Source organism: Belonocnema kinseyi, chromosome 1, assembly GCF_010883055.1.
Source record: "Belonocnema kinseyi isolate 2016_QV_RU_SX_M_011 chromosome 1, B_treatae_v1, whole genome shotgun sequence".
Taxonomy (NCBI): Eukaryota; Metazoa; Arthropoda; class Insecta; order Hymenoptera; family Cynipidae; genus Belonocnema; species Belonocnema kinseyi.
The window spans coordinates 90,512,400-90,535,158 of record NC_046657.1 but is presented as its reverse complement, the minus strand read 5'-3'; the positions used below and the strand labels follow the sequence as shown (position 1 = coordinate 90,535,158).

Sequence of the window (22,759 nt, the reverse complement as noted above, 5' to 3'; positions counted from 1 at the left end):
TTAAATCTTTCAAAATATCTTGATATATTTTTGAATTTAGTTTAAATCTTGTTTAATCACATAAAATTTTCAATAATAATTTGTAATATTTGTAAAATCTAAAATCTTAGTACATATATTATTATAAGCGTAGTAATACTTTTTTTAGAATGTGTTTCCAAAATTTGCATGCAACCCTACACAGCTGTCGATTATATTTCAGATTTTTTTGTTAATACTTCCAGCTAGGTTAGCCGAGAGGCTTTAGGCGTTAGGAATTAGAAATGCGAAACTTATAGGGTTGGAACCCGCGGCGAATAAAGATTGGCATAGCGGCGAAAAATCATTCATCATTTCATAGAACTGTTCTCTATAGTTTCGAGACTTCTTCGATATAGGCTGTATTTTAGATTTTATAGAACTATTTTACGTTTTTCGTAACCTGTCTTTTAATAGAGCTTACGTCATCTCGGCCTTTAAATTTGATAGAACTTTGTAACACATTTCGTTACATAGTTCAGCGCAACGTAAAACAAAGACGACTTTAACTTTTATTAAACTACCCATCGTATCCTCTACTATAGGATTAGTTCTATAAAATGTAATGGATATTTTTTCCCGTGTACTACTATAAGACAATTTTTTGAAATTACTGAAAAAATTTGTCTGATTTAAACTAGAAATATTTATGTTATGGGGAGCTGATCAGCGCCAGAACTGGGCCAGACTATACTATCAAGACAATAAGGAGAAAAAAATGTTTAATATTAATTTATTGTTTTGAACAACTTAATACACCGAGACAATTTTTTGAAGATAGTGGAAAAAAGTTGTCTCATTAATACTTAGAATTGTGTATGTTAAGGAAGCTAACCAGGTCCAGATCTGGGCCAGGCAAAACTGTCAAGATTAGAAAGTCTAGATGACGCCAGAATCTGGACCTGATTCAACATTAGACTGCCAGAAGATTTTACCCACTAGGGTAAGCGTAGCTGACAAAAGAACGTATAGGTATAAACTAAGAATTTTTAGGATCAGCTAGAAAAATATAATTGAAAAACATAAAACGTAGTATATTACCTAGTAGAACATCCACATATGTCGAAAAAATGTCATTTTTAGTAGTATTAAAATGTTGTTGAGAACAAAGGCCTATTAAATGACAAATGAATGATCTCTTATGGATTAGTATGGACCTCCACAAATAATGTTCAAAATTAGCATCCATAAAAATATCGAAATTATGAAAAATTAAGAATATTTTTAAACGCATTTTGAATACGCGCAAAGGCAGCGCGCCTTTAAATTAATTATACTCTTTTAGAATCTACATGCACTACCATTCTACGGCATATTATTTCCTATTTTCAAAGTTTTGTTTTTTCAAGCCATCCTAATGAAGTTTTGTTTAAAATTAATTGTATTATAAGTGATATTCCCTTAATCTTATCAAGATGGTCCGCTAAATTAACATGTAAACCGAAATTTATTTAAAAAACGTTGTTTAAGAATTTCTTACATCCTTATTTATAGATTGAATTCTATGGCATTCTATCGATGTATATAGAATCCACGAAATCCCACTGCCACTTTAGAATCTGCGAGCTTTTAGCCGAATCAAAAGAAAGATTGTCATGTGGAAATGAAGCTTGAAATCGGCGGAAATCAGCCTCTTTTCACCAGCTTGCATTTTCGACTCCCTCCGTTTCTTGCGTAATTTATGTGTGCAAAGCATTTTGTGTAGTCGACCTAGGTTTATTTTCTAAAATATTATTCATATAGAAAAGAGTATTCACTTGAAGAAAGGTTTGAAAAAGTACTTGTAAAAACTACATATGGCGTGAAATATCAAAATATTTCTTTAGGTAAATAAGGTACGTGAAAAAATACCAGAAGGAGTAAAGTAAAAGGAGTTGACCCACCTTGGAGATAAATACATTTTTTTACAGAATAAATAGGGCTTGCTTTCCTCCTCAAAAAGATTGGCCAATATTAATGTAATTAAAAAAAGTTATTGTAAACGGAAATATGGATACCATTTTTTAATAATTTTTCTAAGTTAAATCTGAAATTCAGTATGCCACGCTCGGTTAGTAAATTTCGCTATAAGTATGATGGACATATATATAGTTATATAGAAATGCTTTTAAGCGACTGCCATGAAAGGACAATGAAAAGAAAAAGAGGGAAGCGGGAGCAAGTGACTTTTCCCATAGTCCGCGAACAGAATACGAATTTTCTATAAGAATTATGGCGATAATATGATACTTGAATTAGATACTGTTGTAAGCTTTTTGGATTAAATCGAGAATTTATCTTTATTCTTATAAGAGACATTAAATTATAAATATCATCAAAATAATGAAACAATGGTTTTTCAGATTTCCACAAAATCAAGCTAAAATGATATGAATTAGAGAATCCAATTTCTAATTGCCATTTAAATTTTTTTCTTGTTTTCGCTTACCTTTTAGAAGAGGAACCAATCGACCCCAACACGTAATGGCACCTTTTCGATTGAATTGTCCTAGTGCCAGTTCCATGTAGAATAACGGAATTCCTCCCACAACCAGCATTATACAGTATGGAATCAAAAATGCTCCTGAAACAAACGCATTTTTCATATTGAAACTGCTCTGATAAAATATTGACAAGTTTTCGACATCTATTTTTTATCTTATATTAAAGATACTAAGGTTTTTTGTGTTAAAATTTTAAATCTCAAAGCAGAATACTAAATTATAAGATCGTTACGAAATGTCTTTAAAACACTTTCAGTTCATCAAGACTCGCTTAAACTCAATCCCCGGAGGACATCGTGCAAGATTAATCTAACAAAATCTCGAGAGCCCTCCCACATTTCATGTCGCTGAAGAGGACAAAAATTACTCCACGATTTCCTACAGAAAGAAAGATGAACTTAAGAGGAAAAAAATGCAAAAAATATTCTAGTCTCCACAATACATTTTGAACAATTTTTGGTTTTCTGCTTACCTCACAGTAATTTTTCAATTAACAAACTGTGAGCTTTTTAATCTTTACATAAAAAAATGTTTGTCTATTCTATGAGCTACTATATATTAAATCAATAATTAAAATAAATGATGTAATAAAGTTGTTAAATTCCTAAACATATTGAGAATCAATAATCTTAACTTTTCCCATCAGACATGTACCGAACAAGGTCAATATTTTTTCTAAAGTTATATCAAATCAAAACACAATTCTTTATTTAAATTATGTTTATATGATATATTTATACATTTATCTTGACGTTATATTTATATTTACGATATATGTATATACGTTTGTATTTATACATTATGTACTGGGCTCTGGTACGGGCCCAGTAATGGCCACAGGTACAGATAATCGACAATTCGTTCCATACTGGCGGACGCACAGTGCAGTCAATTAGAAAATTGGTGTTCAAAATGATCCAGAGCCTACAATTTTCATCCGATAAGCAAATTTAATAAATAAGCGCCTCTGTATATATAAAATGCATTTTTTCTGCGCAATCATTAGATTTGCCTTCAAAAATAAAAATTCCATCACAGAAATAGACATTAAAAATATTGACCATTTTTATAAACAATTCTGATTAACAAATGCATTAAACGGTCATTCTTTGATAGAAAAAATCCATTTTTTGTGCATAATTGATATTGCGGATGCAACAACTCGACAAGCGCTCGTAACCGCGTAGAAGTATTGTCCAGTCAGGAAAATCTGTCGATAAAAAAAAGTGGTCGAAACGTAAAATAAAATATACATTCGTATTCAGCTTGACGTGGCCAACCAATTTTTCTAATGAAACTTTTGATTCGATAATTATTACTTAAGGGTGTTGGTTCAATCCGACTTTGAATTTTTTAATAGGTACGACACTGATTCCATATATATTTTTTCCGAAGGATTTGTGAAAGAAAGAAAGAAACCTTGTCGAATATCCGGGGTTTTGCGAGATCCTCGGATCAATAAAATGTTGAAAAATCAAAAAATTTGTTGAGGAAATGATTATTATTACATGTTGAGAATACACCATACAAATTTCAAGCATTTTTATCAACAAACGGCTGAATAATCGCGAGTTGTGTTTTACAAAACATCGATTTTTGATCGGAATGTTTTTTAAGTTTGTATTGTTTATCTTGAGTAATAATTATCGAATAAAAAAGTTTCATCAGAAAAAATTGTCTGCCGCGTCAAGCTGAATACGAATGTATATTTTATTTTACGTTTCGACCACTTTTTTTTAACCGATAGATTTTCCCGACTGGACAATACTTATACGCGGTTTCGAGCTCTTGTCGAGTTGTTGCATCTGAGCGGCTGAAAGTAAAAACGGGACATATAAAATTTGGGAGTAAAAATGGAACAAACATTTTGCGGAGTAAAAAGGGAACAAACAGATCTTCCGAGTAAAATCGGAACAAAATTTCTTCCGGGTAAAAATGCGACATACTGATGAACAAACGAGCGCGCGTTGGAGGGAGGAGATGTACGTACAACTGTTGGGTAGGGATAGAGGCTCGAACCGTGCCCAGCTTTGGACTACCATTTGATAAAGACTCAAGAGGCCCAAATCAAAAACAATAACGAAAAAGTAAAATACAATAGTTTACAAAAATAGATTATAAACGCTATTCTGATTACAAATTTAATTAATCTAATTATTACTTTTGATGGAAAAAATCGAAATTTTTAATAACTGAAAATCGAAGTTTTTTGGAAATATAAATTACAATTACTCAATGCGAAATATGAACAAAACTATGTAATGATAAAGTAATATGCGTATCGCAGTTCAACAAAGGATAAAAATGATGAGCAATGTAAAAAAATGTTTTATAAATCAATTTTGATGCCTGACGGTCTTTTTGAAATTGCGTTAGAAAAAGTAGCACAGCATTATTTCATTTAGAAAAGTCTCGAGCGGTAAAGTTACTCCGTATCATAAAAAGGAGCTGTCTAAAAATGCGAAAATACAATAATGTGTATTTTACAACAACTCGTATAAGCAAACATACGACCGAGCTCCCTAAACCATAGATTTTTTATTTCATAATTTCCGATTTTCATATTATTTTGTTGTTTTTGACTTCGAATATTTCTTTAACTCAAACTGGTCAAAAGGACTCTCTTTATATGTACGTACATATACAACAGTTAAAAAACAATACAAAAAACGCGTTTGCTCCCTAAAAAATGGCATGCATATCTTGCATTCCAAGAGTTTCAATTTGTTTAACAAAGAAAATTCGATTGAAAGAAAAGCTTGCAATAAGACTCATTGATTTTGAAATTCAATACCTCATCCAAGGTTTTTTTTATACTCCAAAAATCACATTCAATACTCTAAATGAACTTTTTTCGACATACGACATTGTGTAAGAGGTTCGAAAATATACAAGTTTCTCCATCTTTTCCATAAAAAGGCATAATTTAGGGATTTGTAGTTGTTTAAATGATTCCCAAATCCCAATTATTTTAAAATAAAAATATTGAGTAAAAAAAGTATTAACTTTTCAACAACAAAAAATGTTACTCTCAGCGTTCGTTAATTGGGAAAATGTCAATTTTAATTATTTATCAGGGAAAAAAATGAAATATGTAAGATTTGTTTCAACACTTTCAAAATATATTCAATAAAAAATATTACTTATAACCTTCATAAACAGTATCATTCGTTCGAAAAATAATACATTTTCAGGACTGACAGGGGGAAAAATTGTCTAATACAATAATAATTGTTTAAGAAACTGAAAATGGGTTTTAAAATAATTCAAAGCTTTAATTTCACCGTATAATAATCATTAATGCTGAAAAAGTTTTTTAAAAGTCGTCTTTGCCATCCTCAGAAATCACCCAGGGAGGTGCTAATTATTGATTTTCCCCCTCTCAAATCGAATGAATAAATTCATCAGATAGTTTGAATTTTTCCAAAAAATCTACCTACAATCTTTGTGAAATAATTGACATTTTGTGAAATCTTTTTAATCCATATCTTTAGAAAATCATTGAAATCTTTTTCAAATATTTAAAATATTTGGATATATTTGTGAAATATTTGGAAATATTTGTGAAACTGTTGAAATATTTGAGAAATCATTTAAACCTGTAAAATCTTTTAAATCTATCCGAAATCTTTGCGAAACCTTTAAAATCTTTCTTATTTCTTTGGGAAATCATTGAAATCTTTGTAAAATCGTTAAGAATCTTTGCGAAATCATTCTTTTTTTTTTGAAAAGTCATTGATGTCTTTGTTAATAATCTTTTGAATCTATCCGAAATCTTTACGAAATATTTTAGACCTTTGTGAAATTTTTACAATTTTATTGCAATATGTATAAAATATTTAGAATATTTTTTCAAATATTTGTTATACTTTTGAAATTGTACAAATCTTTCGAAAATGGTTTAAGACTTTGTGAAATCTTTTTAAACTATCCGAAATCTTTCAAATTTTTTGAAGTATTTAGTAATATTTGTAAGAAAAATTGAAATCTTGATGAAATCTTTACGAAATATTTAAAATATTTGGAAAATCATTGAAATCCTTTGAAAATATTTTCGAAGTACTTGGTAAATTTTTTAAATTGTGGAAATCTTTGCGAAATTATTGAAGTCTGCAAAATCCTTAAAATCTATCCGAAATCTTTGCGAAACTTTTAAAATCTTTGTTAATTCTTTCGGAAAACATTGAAATCTTTGCAAAATCGTTGAATATCTTTGCGAAATCATTTTTTGTTTAAAGTCATTAACGTCTTTGTCAAATTTTTTTAATCTACCTGAAACCTTTACGAAATATTTGAGATCTCTGTAAAAAATATGTTTAAACGATCTGAAATCTTTGCGAAATTTTTGTAAAATCTTTAGAAAATCATTTTTTGTGAAATCATTGGGAAATCACTTATGCCTTTATGAAATCTTTTAAATCTATCCGAAATCTTTGCGAAATCTTTAAAATATCTTTGAAATATTTGGTATTATTTGTAAAAATGATTGAAATCTCTATGAAATCTTTGCACAATGTTAAAAATCTTTACCAAATATTTGAAAAGTCATTGAAATCCTTTGAAAATATTTTCGAAGTACTTGATATATTTTTGAAATTGTTAAAATCTTTGCGAAATCATTTAAGTCTTTGTGAAATCTTTCTGATATCTTTGAAAATCCTTGAAATATTTTTGAAACATTTGTGAGATTATTAAAATCTTTGTGAAATCATTGGGATATCATTTTTTTATATTTGAAAAATGATTGTAATCTCTGTGAATTCTTTGCAAAAACGTTGAAATCTTGTTAATATATCCGAAATCTTTTCGAGATATTTAAAATCTTTACGAAATGTTTGAAATCTTTGGGAAATCATTAAAAACCTTTGAAAATATTTTTGAATTATTTGTGAAATTTGTTTAATCTTTGTTAAATTATTGGCGATTAATTCATGCATTTACGAAATCTTTTAAATGTATCGAAAATCTTTGTTAATTTGTTGCGAAATATTTGGAATATTTTGAAGTATTTCGAAATATTTGAGAATATTTGTAAAAATGATTAAAATCTTTCTGTTATATTTGAATAATCATTAAAGTCTTTATGAAATTTAGATATATCTGAAATCTTAACAAGATTCTTTTAATCTTTGGGAAATCATTCTAATATTTGCGAAATCTTTCTGGAATCTTTAAGAAATATCTGAAATGTTAAAAATTTTTCTTTGAAATTATTGAATTCTTTGTAAAATCTTTCAAATATATGCAAAATCTTTGCGAATTATTTGAAAAGTTTGATATCTATGGGAAATCATTGAAATCTTTCTGTAATCTTTGGAAATCTTTTAGAATTTTGGAAATACTTCTGAAATATTTTTTAATATTTGTGAAATTATTGTAATCTTTGGGAAATCACTGATTTTGTTTGTAAAATCTCTTAAATCTATCCAAAATGTTTGCGAAATATTTATAATAGACATGTTTCCACAATATTTGTAATATTTTTGAACTATTTCTGTAATTATTAAAATCGTTGCGAGATTATTGAAATCTTTGTACAATATTTGAAATATATCGGAAATTTTTATGAAATAATTGAAGTCTTTGTGAACTTTTTGGGAAACCAATGAAGCCTTTGTAAAATCTTTTGATCCTATCCAAAATATTTGCAAATTTTGTGAAATCTTTGAAATTTTTAAGAAATCATTGGAATCTTATTCAAATCTTTTTGAAATCCTTACAAATCTTTGCAAAATATTTGGTAACATTTGTGAAATTATTCAAATCATTGTGGAATCTTTGACAATATGAATTTTATACCTGTATTTATAATTATTTATTATTTGCTATTTATTGCTTATTTATTATTATTTATGTAAAATTTTTAACTAGAACCAACTCCCTTGTATTGTGCCCGGAAACTGATTGATATAAGTGTCTCACTGATTGATAGTGAAATTCCACTAATTCGAATTACGAGACAAGGTTTTTGTCACATTCACGGCAAAGTATTTTTAAACTAATTTTCAGTTTAGTTAAAAATTATTATTTGTTTTAAATACTTTTCCACCTGTCAATCCTGAAGTTGCATTATTTTTCGAATAAATGATGCCGTTCATGAAGATGGACAGTAAAATTTGTAATTTAACATATTTTTTAATTGTTGAAACAAACTCGTTGTGTACTTGTCGCCTACACGGACTAATTTTTTACGTGTATGTCCATTTGATATGAGTCCTTTTCACCGGTTTTAGATAAAGAATCCTTTTTATGATACGGAGTAACTTTACCGCTCGAGGTTTTTCTACATTAAATAATGAGGTGCTACTTTTTCTATTGCAAGTTCAAAAAGACGGTCAGGCATCAAAATTGATTTATAAAATATTTTTTTACATTGCTCATCATTTTTATCCTTTGCTGAACTACGCTACGCATATTTCTTTCTCATTGCACAGTTTTGTTCATATTTCGTTTTGAGTAATTGTAATTTATATTTCCAAAAAACTTTGATTTTCAGTTAGTAAAAATGTCGATTTTTTCAATCAAAAGTAATAATTAGATTAATTAAATTTGTAATCAGAATAGTGGTTATCATTTATTTTTGTAAACTATTTTATTTTGCTTGTTTGTTATTGTTTTTGATTTGGAACTCTTGAGTCTTGATAAAATGATAATCCAAAACCGGGCACGGTTCGAGCCTCTATCCCCACCTGACAGTTGTGCGTACATCTCCTCCCTCCAGCCGCGCGCTCGTTTGTACCGTTTTTACTCGGAAGATTTGTTTGTTCCCGTTTTACTCCGCAAAATTTATGTTACATTTTTACTCCCAAATTTTATATGTCCCGTTTTTAATTTCAGCTGTTCATCTGTCATCTCAATTCTGCACAAAAAAATGGATTTTTTTATCAAAGAGTGACCGTTTAATGCATTTGTTAATCAGTATTGTTTATAACAATGATAAATATTTTTATTGTCAATTTCTGTCATGAAATTTTCTTTTTTGAAGGCAAACCTAATGATTGCGCAGAAAAAATGCATTTTATATATACAGAGGCATTTATTTATGAAATTTGTTTATGAAATTTATTTATAACAATAAAAAAATTATACTTTAGTGTTTGATTTCAACGAAACATTAATTTCACTCGATTTCTCAGGGGAAAACGTGATGAAAAGAACTTCCAGGCTTCAATGTACAGAAATAATCGATTTTGTTCATAAATTTTAACACAGGCCCACAAAAAAAAGTTGTCTACACGAGACAAGTGATTAGGCTAACCTTATGGATTTTGAGCCGCTGAATCCGAATACGGCCTTAGAATATGTCCTAAACGTCTCAGTTTTCCCCTAGATGCAAAAAGTCGGGTAAAGCCTAGGGATTTTCTAGTCACACAGGTCATACAAAAAAATTATCTGCACGAGACAAGTGACTACGCTACTCTTATGGATTTTTGAGCCGCTGAATCTGAATATGGCTTTAGAATTTGTCCTACACGTATCAGTTTTCCCCCAGATGCAAAAAGTAGGGAAAAGCTTAGGGATTTTCTGGTCACACAGGCCATACAAAAAATTTGACTGCACGAGGCAAGTGACTAGGCTGCTCTTATGGATTTTGAGCCGCTGAAACCAAATATGGCTTCCGAATTTATCTTGCACGTCTCAGTTTCCCTCTGGATGCAGAAAATAAGGACAACCCTAGGGACAATTTGGACGTTATTTTGATAATACAGTCTTTCTCAGATTATATATATTTACAGAGGAAACATAGAAAAACCTAATATCCTTTACAGTTTTGCGTGCGAAATCAATCTCATGCCCCTTGTAACTTTTTTATGACCAGAAATTCCCTAGGCTTTTCTTAACATTTTGCATCTAAAGTGAAAATGAACAACCTTGAAAAATTTGTGGTTCAAATTTAGATTTAGCACACAAATCCGCAAAGAATATGGCATTTGTCCCCCGTACAAATCTATATAATATTAGAAAGATCTTCAATTTCCATAGAATTACCCAAGGTAGGGGAAACAGAAGGCTCACTAGAGAATTTCTGTGTACAAATTAAGTCACTATAAGTAGCGACACTTAAGAATATAACATCCATGTGTCTATTTTCGCGTATACTAGTATTATAAAAATAACGTCCAGAATATCCCTAGTATTTTGCCTTTTTTCTACATCTAGGGGGAAAATGAGATGTGTACGAGAAATTCTGAGGCTAGATTTAGATTCAGCGGCTCAAAATCCATAAGGTTAACCTAGTCACTTGTTTCTTGCAGGCAAATTTTCTTATGGCCTGTGTGAACAGAAAATCCCTAGGCTTTTTCCTACTTTTTGCATCTAGGGAGAAAATGGGAAAAGCTCGAAAAATGTAGTGATTAAATTCAGATTGAGAGCGCAAAACTGCAGAGGAAATAGCATGTTTCTTATTTTTTTTTTTTGAGTCAGTATAACATACGCAAGACCTTCAATTTTCCTAGATTTATCCTAACTAGGGGAAACGGTAAGCACACTAGGGAAGTTCTGTGGGTCAATTTGGTCTTTACGAATCCCAACACATAAGAATATGACACCAGTACTTTTATTCTTTCGTATACTGGTATTATAAAAATAATATCCAGAATATCCCTAGGTTTCCTACTATTTTCTGCATCTAGGGCGAAACTGATACGTGTAGGAGATATTCTGAGGCCAGATTTAGATTCAGCAGCTCAAAATCCATAAGATTAACCTGGTCACTTCTCTCGTGCTGAAAAATTTTTTGTATTGCCTGTGTGACTAGAAAATCTCTAGGCTTTTCCCTACTTTTGCATTTAGGGGAAAACTGGGACGTGTAGGGCAACTAAGGCCATATTCGGATTCAGCAGCCCAAAATCCATAAGGGTAGCCTAGTCACTTGTCTCGTGCAGACAACTTTTTTTTGTGGGCCTGTGTAATTGAGCAGATTACACGAACTGCATCTGAGTTTTTAGGATTTGTTAATCGATTGTAAATCTATCAGTTTTTCACCTTTTTGATGTAAAATCAATGAATGCTACAGAACAGGCAGCTCAAATATGAAAAATTATGTTTTTTTGGCATTTTGCAACTTGAATAACAAACAGAGCCTTTTTAGCAAAATCTACCTCGACAGACCTCTTCAGAATTTAATTAGCTTTAATTTTTAAAAAAGATGGAATCGGATGGAAATTGTAGGCTCTGGATCATTTTGAAGCCAAATTTTCTAATTCGTCGCATTGTGGGATGGTTGGCTCCACGATCGGGACAGTACTATGCCGATAGTATAAATATTTAAAAAATGAATAAGTTACGTTTAAAAATATGGTTCATGCGTTCTAAAATTTCGAAAAGCTTTGAATGCGAATATCGCGGTAACAAATTTTTTCTGTATTTTTTAAAGGAAAAAATGCAAGGGTCTATCTTTATAACAAATTTTAAATGTTCAGAAAATGTACATTTGATGTAATTTTAATCATTGTAAAAGAGTCTAAACACCAAAAAAGCTAAACATTACCCGAAAATTAAAAAAAAATATGTTCTTAAAAAAATTGCCGCAGTACGCGATAAAACTTCTAACTCCCGTCGTTACACATTTTAAATGCTCATTAAAAGCGACGTTTTATGGCACTGTGTAAAGTTGTGACCACGGACTGCTAGGCACTAGGCGATAGATTCAGGTAGGTTCCAAACCCCGTAGCGTTAGAAATTTTATTTGTAATATCGTGTTTAAAAATATAATGTCTATATTCATTATAAGAAGGACCATTAACATTTATAGACAAAACACTCGCAATGAATAACCATTTGTGCTTTAAATATCTTTTTGTTAAATCTTTAGACTATAGCAAGAGTGGGTGTTACAATGAAACAAAAAGTTTGAAATTTACACTTTTTTGCCAGCGCTATGCCAGTATACAATTATAGTACTGGTGTGCAGAACCTCGCCAGTACCGCACTCCAGGACTTCGGAGCATTACCAGCGAGCACTGACCCAGTACAGGTGCACAGTACAGGCACTCTGGAAATCTGCACATGGCCCGTACTGCGCCACTGGTGTATTTCCACTTGGGACAGTTTCGCAGAATTACGAAGATTTTCAGATATTCAATACCATTTTTAATCATTCTAGAAAACTCTAGAAAGCCTTCTATTGCATGTGCATAAAAATCTTTGTTCGAAAAAATAATATTTTCCAAATTATTTATTTGATAAAATTCCTCTCACCAAAATTGTTTACGAAACAGATGCCTTATATAGATTTTTTTATGAATTTTGTTTTGCACCTGAAATTAATGGAAAACAAATTTCATCAGTTTATGAAGATTTAATTAAATCACTCATGGAAATCAATCTCGAACTTGTAAAGTGAATGTAATGAGAAGCGTAATAAGAATCCAGATCAAGTCGGTAAGGGCAAACTAGATTGTCGGTTCGTTTTTTAACTAAAATTATTTATCAAATTCCTGGGTCTAAGTTATTAAGATGACTGTAAACATCAGTAAAAATAATTTTCCTCTAATTATTTATCAGAATGCTACCCTTATAAGTGAAAAAAAACCCATCCTTAATAGGGGCTTGAAAATTTATAATGTGATTTTTTTCATACACCTTAGATATGTTCAGCCTTTGAATTATTAGAAATTACCTTGTAAAAGTTTAAATGTCTTCCACCGATAGATAACTACACTTTTTAAGCTACCTTTAGATTTTAGAACGACATTTGGCTTCTTTCACAGTTCTTCACATAATTTCTCATAAGGAAAGTTCTTGAATGACTTCGCAAATATCACATTAATGTTTCATACTTTCTTTAAACATTTAAAGACAGTTTGAGGCCCGGGTTTAGACCTTTCAATTATCCTTAATGATACGCGCGCTCAATCGTGTGCGCAGCGGTATATTTTGTATGGTTTAAGGATCCAAAGCCATATTTAAATGATAAAAGAAACTGTTAAATATTTGTGCGATATTTATGAAATCATTCCAAGACTTTTCTTATGAGAAATACTGTCAAGTACATTATAAATTTTCCAAGCCCTTGAGAGGGTGGTTGGGACTTTTAAGAGGGATTTATTAGACTGGCGAAACGGGATTACATTTTAAAGCCGCAATTTTGAATATTTTTTTCTGCATTATTGCATACGACATCTAAATGTTGGTCTATTTTACTGACTAGCGCCGGTTTTTTGAAAAAAATGTTTATATTTTGTTTAATGATCGAAAGGAAGAGAACAATAAAGAAAAATTGCAGTGATACTCAGTGTGGATTCTAGCAGCATTCTCATCGACCCTCGTGTAACTCAAGAGCCTGAAGAGCATGGGGCGCGTCGAATGACACTTCGAATTACTGGTAAATCATGATCCTTTCATTGTTATGAGATGCAGATCTGTTACAAAAACTCAAAGTATGAAAGCATGGAGTGATTCAATTTTAATGAGTAATATTAGTGTATTTATATAATTGGAAGAAAGTGAAAACAAGATTCTTGAAAATCGGTTAATATTTGCAGTAATAATAGAAATTTTAATGTGCACACGAAATTATAGCCAGACCGTCGCGTCGCGTCGTAGCGTTTCGAATCATGCAGAACGAACTATCCATTCATTGACATGAGATTCATGCCAGTTACGAAACCTAAGGTTTGAAAGGGTGACTGGATTCAATTTTAATTACCAGAATTAGTTTTCTTCATATAATTCGAAGAAAGAGAAAAACATATTCCTGATAATCGATTAATAATCGCAGTAAGAATGGTACCGTTGAAGCCCATACAAAAGTGTATATCTTGGCCGACAAATTGATACCGAGCTTTTGACACCTACTCCCTCAATCTGAACAGTAAGCACTTAATCTAAATTGCTGATTAAAAAGTGTTATTAAATTCGAATAATATGCTTTAACAAATGAATTAGCAGTTTGCTAGTTAACAATGTGAGAAAAGTTTACTAAACCAATTACTAACTGACTTCTGCCGATAAAAATGATTATTTTAATCTTGTGCACATTGAAATAAGATTAAATGAAAAATAGGGTTAAGAATATGAGTGTAAATATCACTTTACTAGTTTCCAAGTTCGAATACAGGTTTCGGTCAAATATTTAAATTGGAAAAAAAAAACAGCAAAGCGACATATACCGCATATAATGGTGTGGAAATCTGCGATTCAAGGATGCTGTCATTTGGGATGTGATTTTTCACGATTAAAAAAAAAGCTACAAGTCCTATCGGAAAATTATTCATAACAAATTGGTAGATTACTTTTGGGTCAACAACTTTTGCTCATCAATTTCATTCTTGACTTATGTTGGTTTTCCAAAAATTTGCAATGTTATATATATATATATACTGCGAATACGCGAATGAGGACACTTAAGAAGTACTTGAGTCTCCGTAGCATAATTGCTCCTTAATCTCTTGAGGTGAAGCCCTCGGCTGGAAAACCGACATTTCCAGATTCCACTACCCTCTCTAAGCAAGTCACTACTAAATCGACGTAATTTCTGAAATTGCTTGAACGAGTTGCTGCAAAATCATGAAAGTGGCTTTCGTGGCGTGAAAATTGCTGTTCGCAAGGTTCCAAAACGACAATTTCAAGGAAAAGGTGTGAAAGTTGAAAATTAGGGTCGCGATCCAAAAGTGCCCTTATATTTATATTTCAAAAGATGTTAATACTTGTAATTATTGTTTATATCATATTATTGAAATGTACTTTTAAAATTATTTCGAGCATGTGTTTGTATCGATTTATCGATATATTATATATCGATGTTTAGTTAGCGATTGTAAGCTACAATCATATATCATATAATTATGATATATGATATATATATAATTATGATTGATTTATGACAAATTTTTTTTTAGTTTTAAATGAAGTTCAGATTGCTTTAAGTTTGAAGGTTCTGGGGTACACATTTTTTTTAAATCTTTCTCATTTAAAATTACTTTATATTTGGAACATTTTTTATAATAATTCATTTTTAAAGGTTAATAATTTATAGAAAATGAATATATATTCAATGGTGAAAATAAACTAAATTCATTATTTTGAGATAAGAAAAATTTCTCTACTTAATTTTTATGTGAAATCATAATTTTTTTAATTTAATAGAAATTTAAATTTCTAGAATTTCGGAAACTTTAACTTTGAAACCTTCAGCTTAGTTTTCAGTTTCAAATTGTGAAATTTTTATCGCTTCGAATTTAAATTTATGGAAATTTGAAAGTATCCTATCATTATAATTTTTCCATTTTCGATGATTTTAATTAAAAGAAATACAAATATCGCGAAAAATACATTTGCCGTAATTCTTATTCATTATAAAATTTCCTAAAACACCTAAAAAGTAAAACGTTAGACGAAAGATTTAAAAAAATTGTTATTAACAAAATAGTCGTAGTTCGCGATAAAATCTCATTAAAAATACTCATTAAAAATAACATTTTATGCCATCATAAAAATTGGTAAAATGTTCTAAAAGGGGAAGAAACGGAATATTACACGCGGAAAAATTGTAATCGATTTAAATTATTTGATTAAATATTATTTTATTCAGATTCCCGTTAACAGTTCATTTATTTCACATCTATATGAAGTCGTATAATAAAGAAATTCATTAAAAAAGAGAGTTACATCATTGTTTTTTTTTACTTTTTGGAGCTGTGGCTTATGAGGGTTTTTCTTTCATTGACTTTCAATTCTTTAGGTATAGAGTGCTTCAGGCAAGGCTATAGATTTAGGTATAGATATATGTATGTTCGAAACCCCACAGCGTTAAAAAATTTTATTTTTAATATAATGTTTAAAAATTTAATATATGTATTCATTCTAATAATTGTCATTAATATTGATAGACAAAATACTCCCAATCAATTATTGTTTATTTTTTAAATACCTTTTTTCTCATATATTTAGGGTATAGCAATAGTAGTGTTAAAATTAAATAAAAAAATTGAATGAAATTTACATTTTTGTGATTATAAATAATATTCAGACGATATTGAAGTTAAATTCGGCATTTTCGTACGCTAACCGTTTGCCAGTACAAAACCAAAACTGGTATGTAATAATACACCAGCATCGCACTCCAGTACTGCGAAGCTTTACCGGCCAGTACTAGCTCAATACAGATGTCCAGTACTAGGATTTCGGCCATTTGAACTAGGGCAGTACTGCGCCAGTGATGAATTTCCACCTGGGGTTCTTTTTCGCGTTATAAAAAAAAAACAGGTTTTGTTAAATCTTTTTTTTCGTAACTTTCGTCGTTTTTCCACAAATTTTATTTTTTTATTTTCAATGTTATTTTTCACGAACAAACAAAAAGTACGCGTCCTATCACGAAGCGATTCTTAACGAATTTGTTGATCTTTCTTGGAGTAACAATTTTTGTTAATTCACCTTTTTTCGTATCCTTCATAGTTTGACCACAAAATGGAATTTTTTATTTTTCATTATTCTTTGTGCAATCCAAATTTGAATTTTCGGTGGTCCAAGAAAATCCACAAATTTGTTATGACAGTCTTTTAGAGATGTTAAAAAGCAATGTTTTTCTTTTCTTGACTTTTTTCATATCGTGCGTTGTTTGGCTTAAAATTTTGAATTTCGGTTGATTAAAAAAAGGTGAAAATGCTGTAACTCTGAGAATTTTCCTTTTATCGAAAAAAGTCATTAGGATAAATTGTTTTTGAATTTTAATACTATAAATATCCATACATAGAATTTTCATATTCCAAAAAAAATCGTGTCAAGAATTTTCAATATGCACTCACTTTTTGAATTTTTATCAAAAATGGCTGGTTAACGAACTCGCCCTTTCTTTTAGGACCTAAAATAAGTGTGCCAATGATGGATTTGATCCGTTCATTTTTTCGAGAGTTATCGTGTTTACAGACGGACGGACTGACGGACAGACAGACGCCACCGTTGAAAAACTGTGGTGTCAAATTTCGGACAATTATAATACTTTCTTAATCATAAATTATGAAAATGTAAAAAGTTAAAAACAAACACGGAAAAAACATGATATCGGACTAAACAAGCTTCAAAATAAAGTTTAACTTTTGTGAAATATAAAAAAATCGCTAATCTTGAAATTCGATATTCAGAGAGAGATAATTAATTAAAAAAATAAAGTTGCGGGTGAGCCGGGTTGCTCCACAGGCGACGCTTATAGTTCCATTTTAGTGTATTGTCAGTTGATGATTCAAATAATATCTACCTGGAAATTTTAATCGTTATTTTTTAATAATAATTGTATACAAGCGCTGCTTTCGCCAACAATTATACGAACAATTAAACCGCTTTTACGATTAGGTAGAATTCGATTACAATCGGTCTCAGAAATATTATGAAATATGTTTATAACAAGGTTTTAAGATGGTTGAAACTGTTTTGCGACAGTAATCAGGATTGAATATGAATTAGCCAAATTATAAACCTGATTTGAATCTGTTTTTAACCATGTTTTAAAATGTTTGAAACTGCGCTTGAAACAGATTAAAAATTTATCTAACGAACAAGGTGCAAAGTGGTTCAAACTAATTCAAACCGCGTAAACCAATTTTACAGTATTTATACTCCTAATAGTTAATCATAGTAATCTTGTTTTGTATTATTAATATTAATTGCTAAAGGTAATGTTTATCACGCGCTGTAGTGTTAGTAATTTTACTTTAACTTAATAATATACCTGTTATCAAAAGAATTTCTTTATCTAGTAATAAATCACTTGTCTTATTCCTTACTTCATTCCTAATGGAGAGTACATTTTCACGATGCCCAGGCGATTTCCCCGAAATGAAAAATGCTCATGAATGTACCGAAAGCGCGAAGCGAGGTCCAAAGGATAATGTTCCGGATTTTCGAGGATCAACAGGTTAACCCTCGATAGCATGGCTTTTAGCTCACTTCAAAATTGTCTGGAATCTTGGGGTGCTTCGAGGAAGGGACTATATCTATATATATATATATCTTACTTTTCGCTAGTCTTCGAAGAAGAGCTTCTAGAGATGTATTGGCATAATCGTATCAAAAGGGATCTTTCTGTACTGATTAATTTCCTTCTGCTCCTAGACGAGGCAAATCTCATTCAAAGGACTTTCAGAAAAATTTATAGAAAAAATATGAAGAGATAAAAGGCATAAAATGTAAAGATGTACAGTAAATCATATTATATTTTTCTTTTTTTCTGGATTTAAAGCACGGCCACTCAGATAAAATCTTTAAGCGAAAATACAGAAAAAATGAGAAAATTAGGGTATAAAGGAGAAAAATCATATGAAAACCAGAACAAACTAATTCCTTTATTAACATCTAGTTTTTGTTTATTTCATGAATTAGAAAAAAATCGGCTGCATCTTTATGAACATTTCTTGGCTTCACTGCTCTGTGCGAAACAAATTAACTCGAGTTATTATCCTAATAAAAAGTCATTTCTGAGTTTATAAATTAAAGAATGTACAGAAAACTATCATAAGAATCAATTATTAATTTATTGCTATTAACTATTTACAACTATGTTCGTCTTTGGAATGGACCGCGTAATTTCTATCCTCAGGGAACCACTTTCCCATTTTAGTGCTGTCACCAACAGACTTCCGAGATTTATAAATTTCCGGTCAATCATCTACGTTGTTTGACAAAGGATCTAAAAACAAAGGAATTTAAATTATTTCTGAACAATTTGGATTTCTTTTTGAATAAAAATTACAATTTTAACAAGAGAAGAAACTTATGATAGAAGGCATTCAATTTGTTTGGAGTTGAACCTATCCAGTTTTCGACGAGATGTTTCGAAACCCCTCTAAGTCAGAAAAAATGGTTTTTTACAAACATGTCTGTCTGTCTGTATTTCAGTTGGTCTGACGGCCTGTTGTCCCTCGACGTGATAACTGTCGACGAAAGTTTTTATTCCAAATTTCCATTGGTACACTCTTTTATGGTCCAAAAAATAGGTCAAGTGGGAAAATTAGAAATTCAACTTTTCCACGAAACCACGCTAGATACAAGAAATAGTCTAGGAACAGCATTATTACTTTGAGGAAGTTGTAAAAAAGCGCCTATAACTTCTTTTTGATACGAATAACGTTTCTTATATTAAACGTGGAAAACGCCAGAAGAAAAAAAAAATTAGATTTGTGTAAATTTGGACCTATCCCGTTTACGTCAATTATTCTCGATATTTTCAGACCCCTTTAGTCAGAAAAAATTATTTTTACGAACATGTCTGCCTGTCTATAGTTTTCTCATACGTCCTAGCTCAGACTTGTTGGTCAAGTTTATATTAAGTTAACAAAAAATAAATTTTTGACAGGTCAAAATCAGAGTTTATTTTTCTTCTGACTTTTAACTAATATTTCAGGATACAAGTTAGTTAATTATTTTTTAATTATGTAAACAAATTCCATTAGCTTAAAAAATGTATTTAAATTTTTCGGAAACATGTACAAATTTTGTTGAAAAATTATGGTTTAAACGAATTAAAGGTTTCTGAAAATAAATAATAATTTATTGTTTACACAATTGGAAAATACTTTAAAATAGATTCATTTTATTAACGATAATAAACTGACAGATAGACGAATTTATAAAAAAATACATTTTTGAAACAAATGGAATTTGTTTACATAATTAAAAATTAATTACCCAATATTGATCAATATTCCACTAAACCAATAGTAATAATTTTTATTTTTAAACAATTATCGAAAAAGAATTAATAAAAAAAATGGAATTTGTTTAAACTATTTAAAATTAAACAGGGTCCATTCACATAATATTTTATACATTATTCAGAACGTTAAGCAACCCCGCACCCTCTGTGTGATGCTTTTCCCATTGCATTTAATATAGAGAGAATTATACTTGCAAATACCCCCCCCCCCTTCACGTATCACATATTTTGTGAATAAACCCTCAAACAATGTTGATAAATATTGCACTAAAGAAATAGTAATAATTTTTAATAAAAAATAATTTTTTAAACAAAAATTATTTTAACAAATTACATTTTTTAAACAATTGAAAATTAATGAATCAATGTTAATAAATATTCCACTAGACCAATAGTAATAATCTTTAGGAGAAAAAAACGCATTTCTGAGAAGCAATTATTTGAACAGATTCCATTTGCTTAAGTAACTAAAAATTAATTAACCAATGTTGATATATATATATATATATATATATATATATATTTGGGTTTAAAGCTATTTTTCAGGGACTCTTGGAGGTATGCTCGGATTGTCAAATTAAAGCCATATCTCTGACACATGAAAATCTTCATTGGATAATTCTCTACAAGCCTCTATACTTTCCCGTCACATTTTCTCAAACCCTAAAAAATTATTCCAAAAACTCAAAACAGTCATTTTTCCCATGTATTTTACATGCGAAACTTCTAGTCGAAACCGACACCCATTAAGATAAAACAATTTTTTTGTTTTAATTTGTCAGCCGGGCGGGCTCATTCTCATCGCGCGGCTCGCTTCGATCGCAAGTTTATTCGCGTCTGTTGGCTCTCGTAGTTTGCGCTCGATAATGTATTTACTTCGCGATACGCGCTAGGTCTTTGTGCTCCTCCTACATTTGTCCGCAGACTTTTTAAAGTTAAAGGTTAGAGCATTGAAAACTGTCATTTGGTGATTGTGAATTCTCTTTTGTTAAAGTTCCTTCGGCTTTAACGAACTTATTCTCATCACATATCACATATCTCGTGCTTAGAACTTGATTTGGTCTAAAATTCGAACTTTTCTACATTATGTTCAACTTTATTATATAAGATGTATATTATATTTATATTTTCACCTCGGTCTGGGACTGTTTATTAGATCTTGGAAAATAAAGTACACATTTTATTTGTAATGACTGAAAAATGTATAACATTTCAATAAATGTATATTACTACAATTCATAACATGTATTGGTGTTAAAACAAAAGTATTTTCATTCACCTATTTTTCTAATTGAAAAAGTGCGTGTCCTATTAAAAAATTGTTATTAAACATTTTACTGCAACTTGTGTCGTTTTTCCATAAACTGAATATGTTTATTTTCAATGTTATTTTTACTATTTAAACTAAAAATACGCATCCTAACGTAAAACGGATTTAAGAAATTGTTTTAGATATAATGTAGGCGAAATAGTTGTTCAATAAAATCTTATTGTAACTCGTGTCGTTTTTCCAAAAAAAAATTTTTCTTTATTTTTAATATATTTTTTTATAACAAGGAGATCGCACAATTTAGAATGCGAAATTGGTGTAAAACAGTCAACATACGCGATGTCCTGTCTACAGATTTTCATGTATCTACATGTGAGAGCGATATATGAGGCAAATTGTGCAATTATGATTCTTAATGTAGGACTTTTTAAGATGTAACTTTTTTTTTAAACGTTATCACAATTAAAACAAATATCAAACGTTATTACAAGGGAATCTCAAATAAATTTGTAGATATTTTTTAGAAGAATAATTTTTCTAAACATTTTTTTTTGTATCTCGCATAAGTTTCGTGAAAAATTAAATTTATAAACAAAAACTGTTCATCTTTTAAAAAAAGCTTGACAAGAAAATTTGTGCGAAGTATAATCTATAACCTCGTATTAATGTGTACATTAAAAAAATTACAATATAATAATGCATTGTAAACAGAGACGGAAAGTAATATAAATATACGAGGGTAGTTCAATAAGTCCTTAGAATGAAGTATAAAAACAATTTTTTTTGGGTAAATTTTTTTTATTTTTCAACATAATCTCCTTGGAGCTCTATACACTTGGTCAATCGCTTTTCAAGTTTTTTTAATCCTTCAGACAAGTGCGTTTTCGGAAGTTTCTCAAAATAATCACTTACAGAGGTCTTAATGACGTCTTCGTTGTCTAGAAATCTCTGTCCACCGAGCCATTTTTTCAAGTTTGGAAATAAGAAAAAGTCACTGGGGGCTAAATCTGGTGAATACGGTGGGTGTTCGACCAATTCGAATTTTAGTTCTTCAATTTTAGCCATTGAAACGAAGCATGTGTGAACTCGGGCGTTGTCGTGATGAAAGAGAATTTTTTTCTCGCCAAATGTGGTCGTTTTTTTTTAATTTCCAAAAAACCCAAAAAATCCCAAAAAACTGTAGCCATAACCTTACCAGCTGACTTTACGGTCTTTGCCTTCTTTGGAGCTGGTTCGTATGTGGAAATCCACTGTTTGGATTGTTCCTTTGTCTCAGGAGTGTAATGGTGTATCCATGTTTCATCCACAGTCACAAATCGACGAAAAAATTCCTCACGA

At 30.3% G+C, this 22,759-nt stretch overlaps 1 protein-coding gene across 1 annotated transcript in view; it reads right to left on the bottom strand.

Annotated features, from left to right (window-relative positions):
* Positions 1 to 22,759, bottom strand: part of LOC117178766 (sodium-dependent dopamine transporter-like) — an 84,034-nt gene that overhangs the window by 46,149 nt on the left and 15,126 nt on the right. Inside the window, exon 4 of the mRNA XM_033370221.1 lies at positions 2,447 to 2,581. Within this exon, the coding sequence (XP_033226112.1) occupies positions 2,447 to 2,581 (135 nt within the window). The remainder of the gene's footprint in view (positions 1 to 2,446; positions 2,582 to 22,759) is intronic.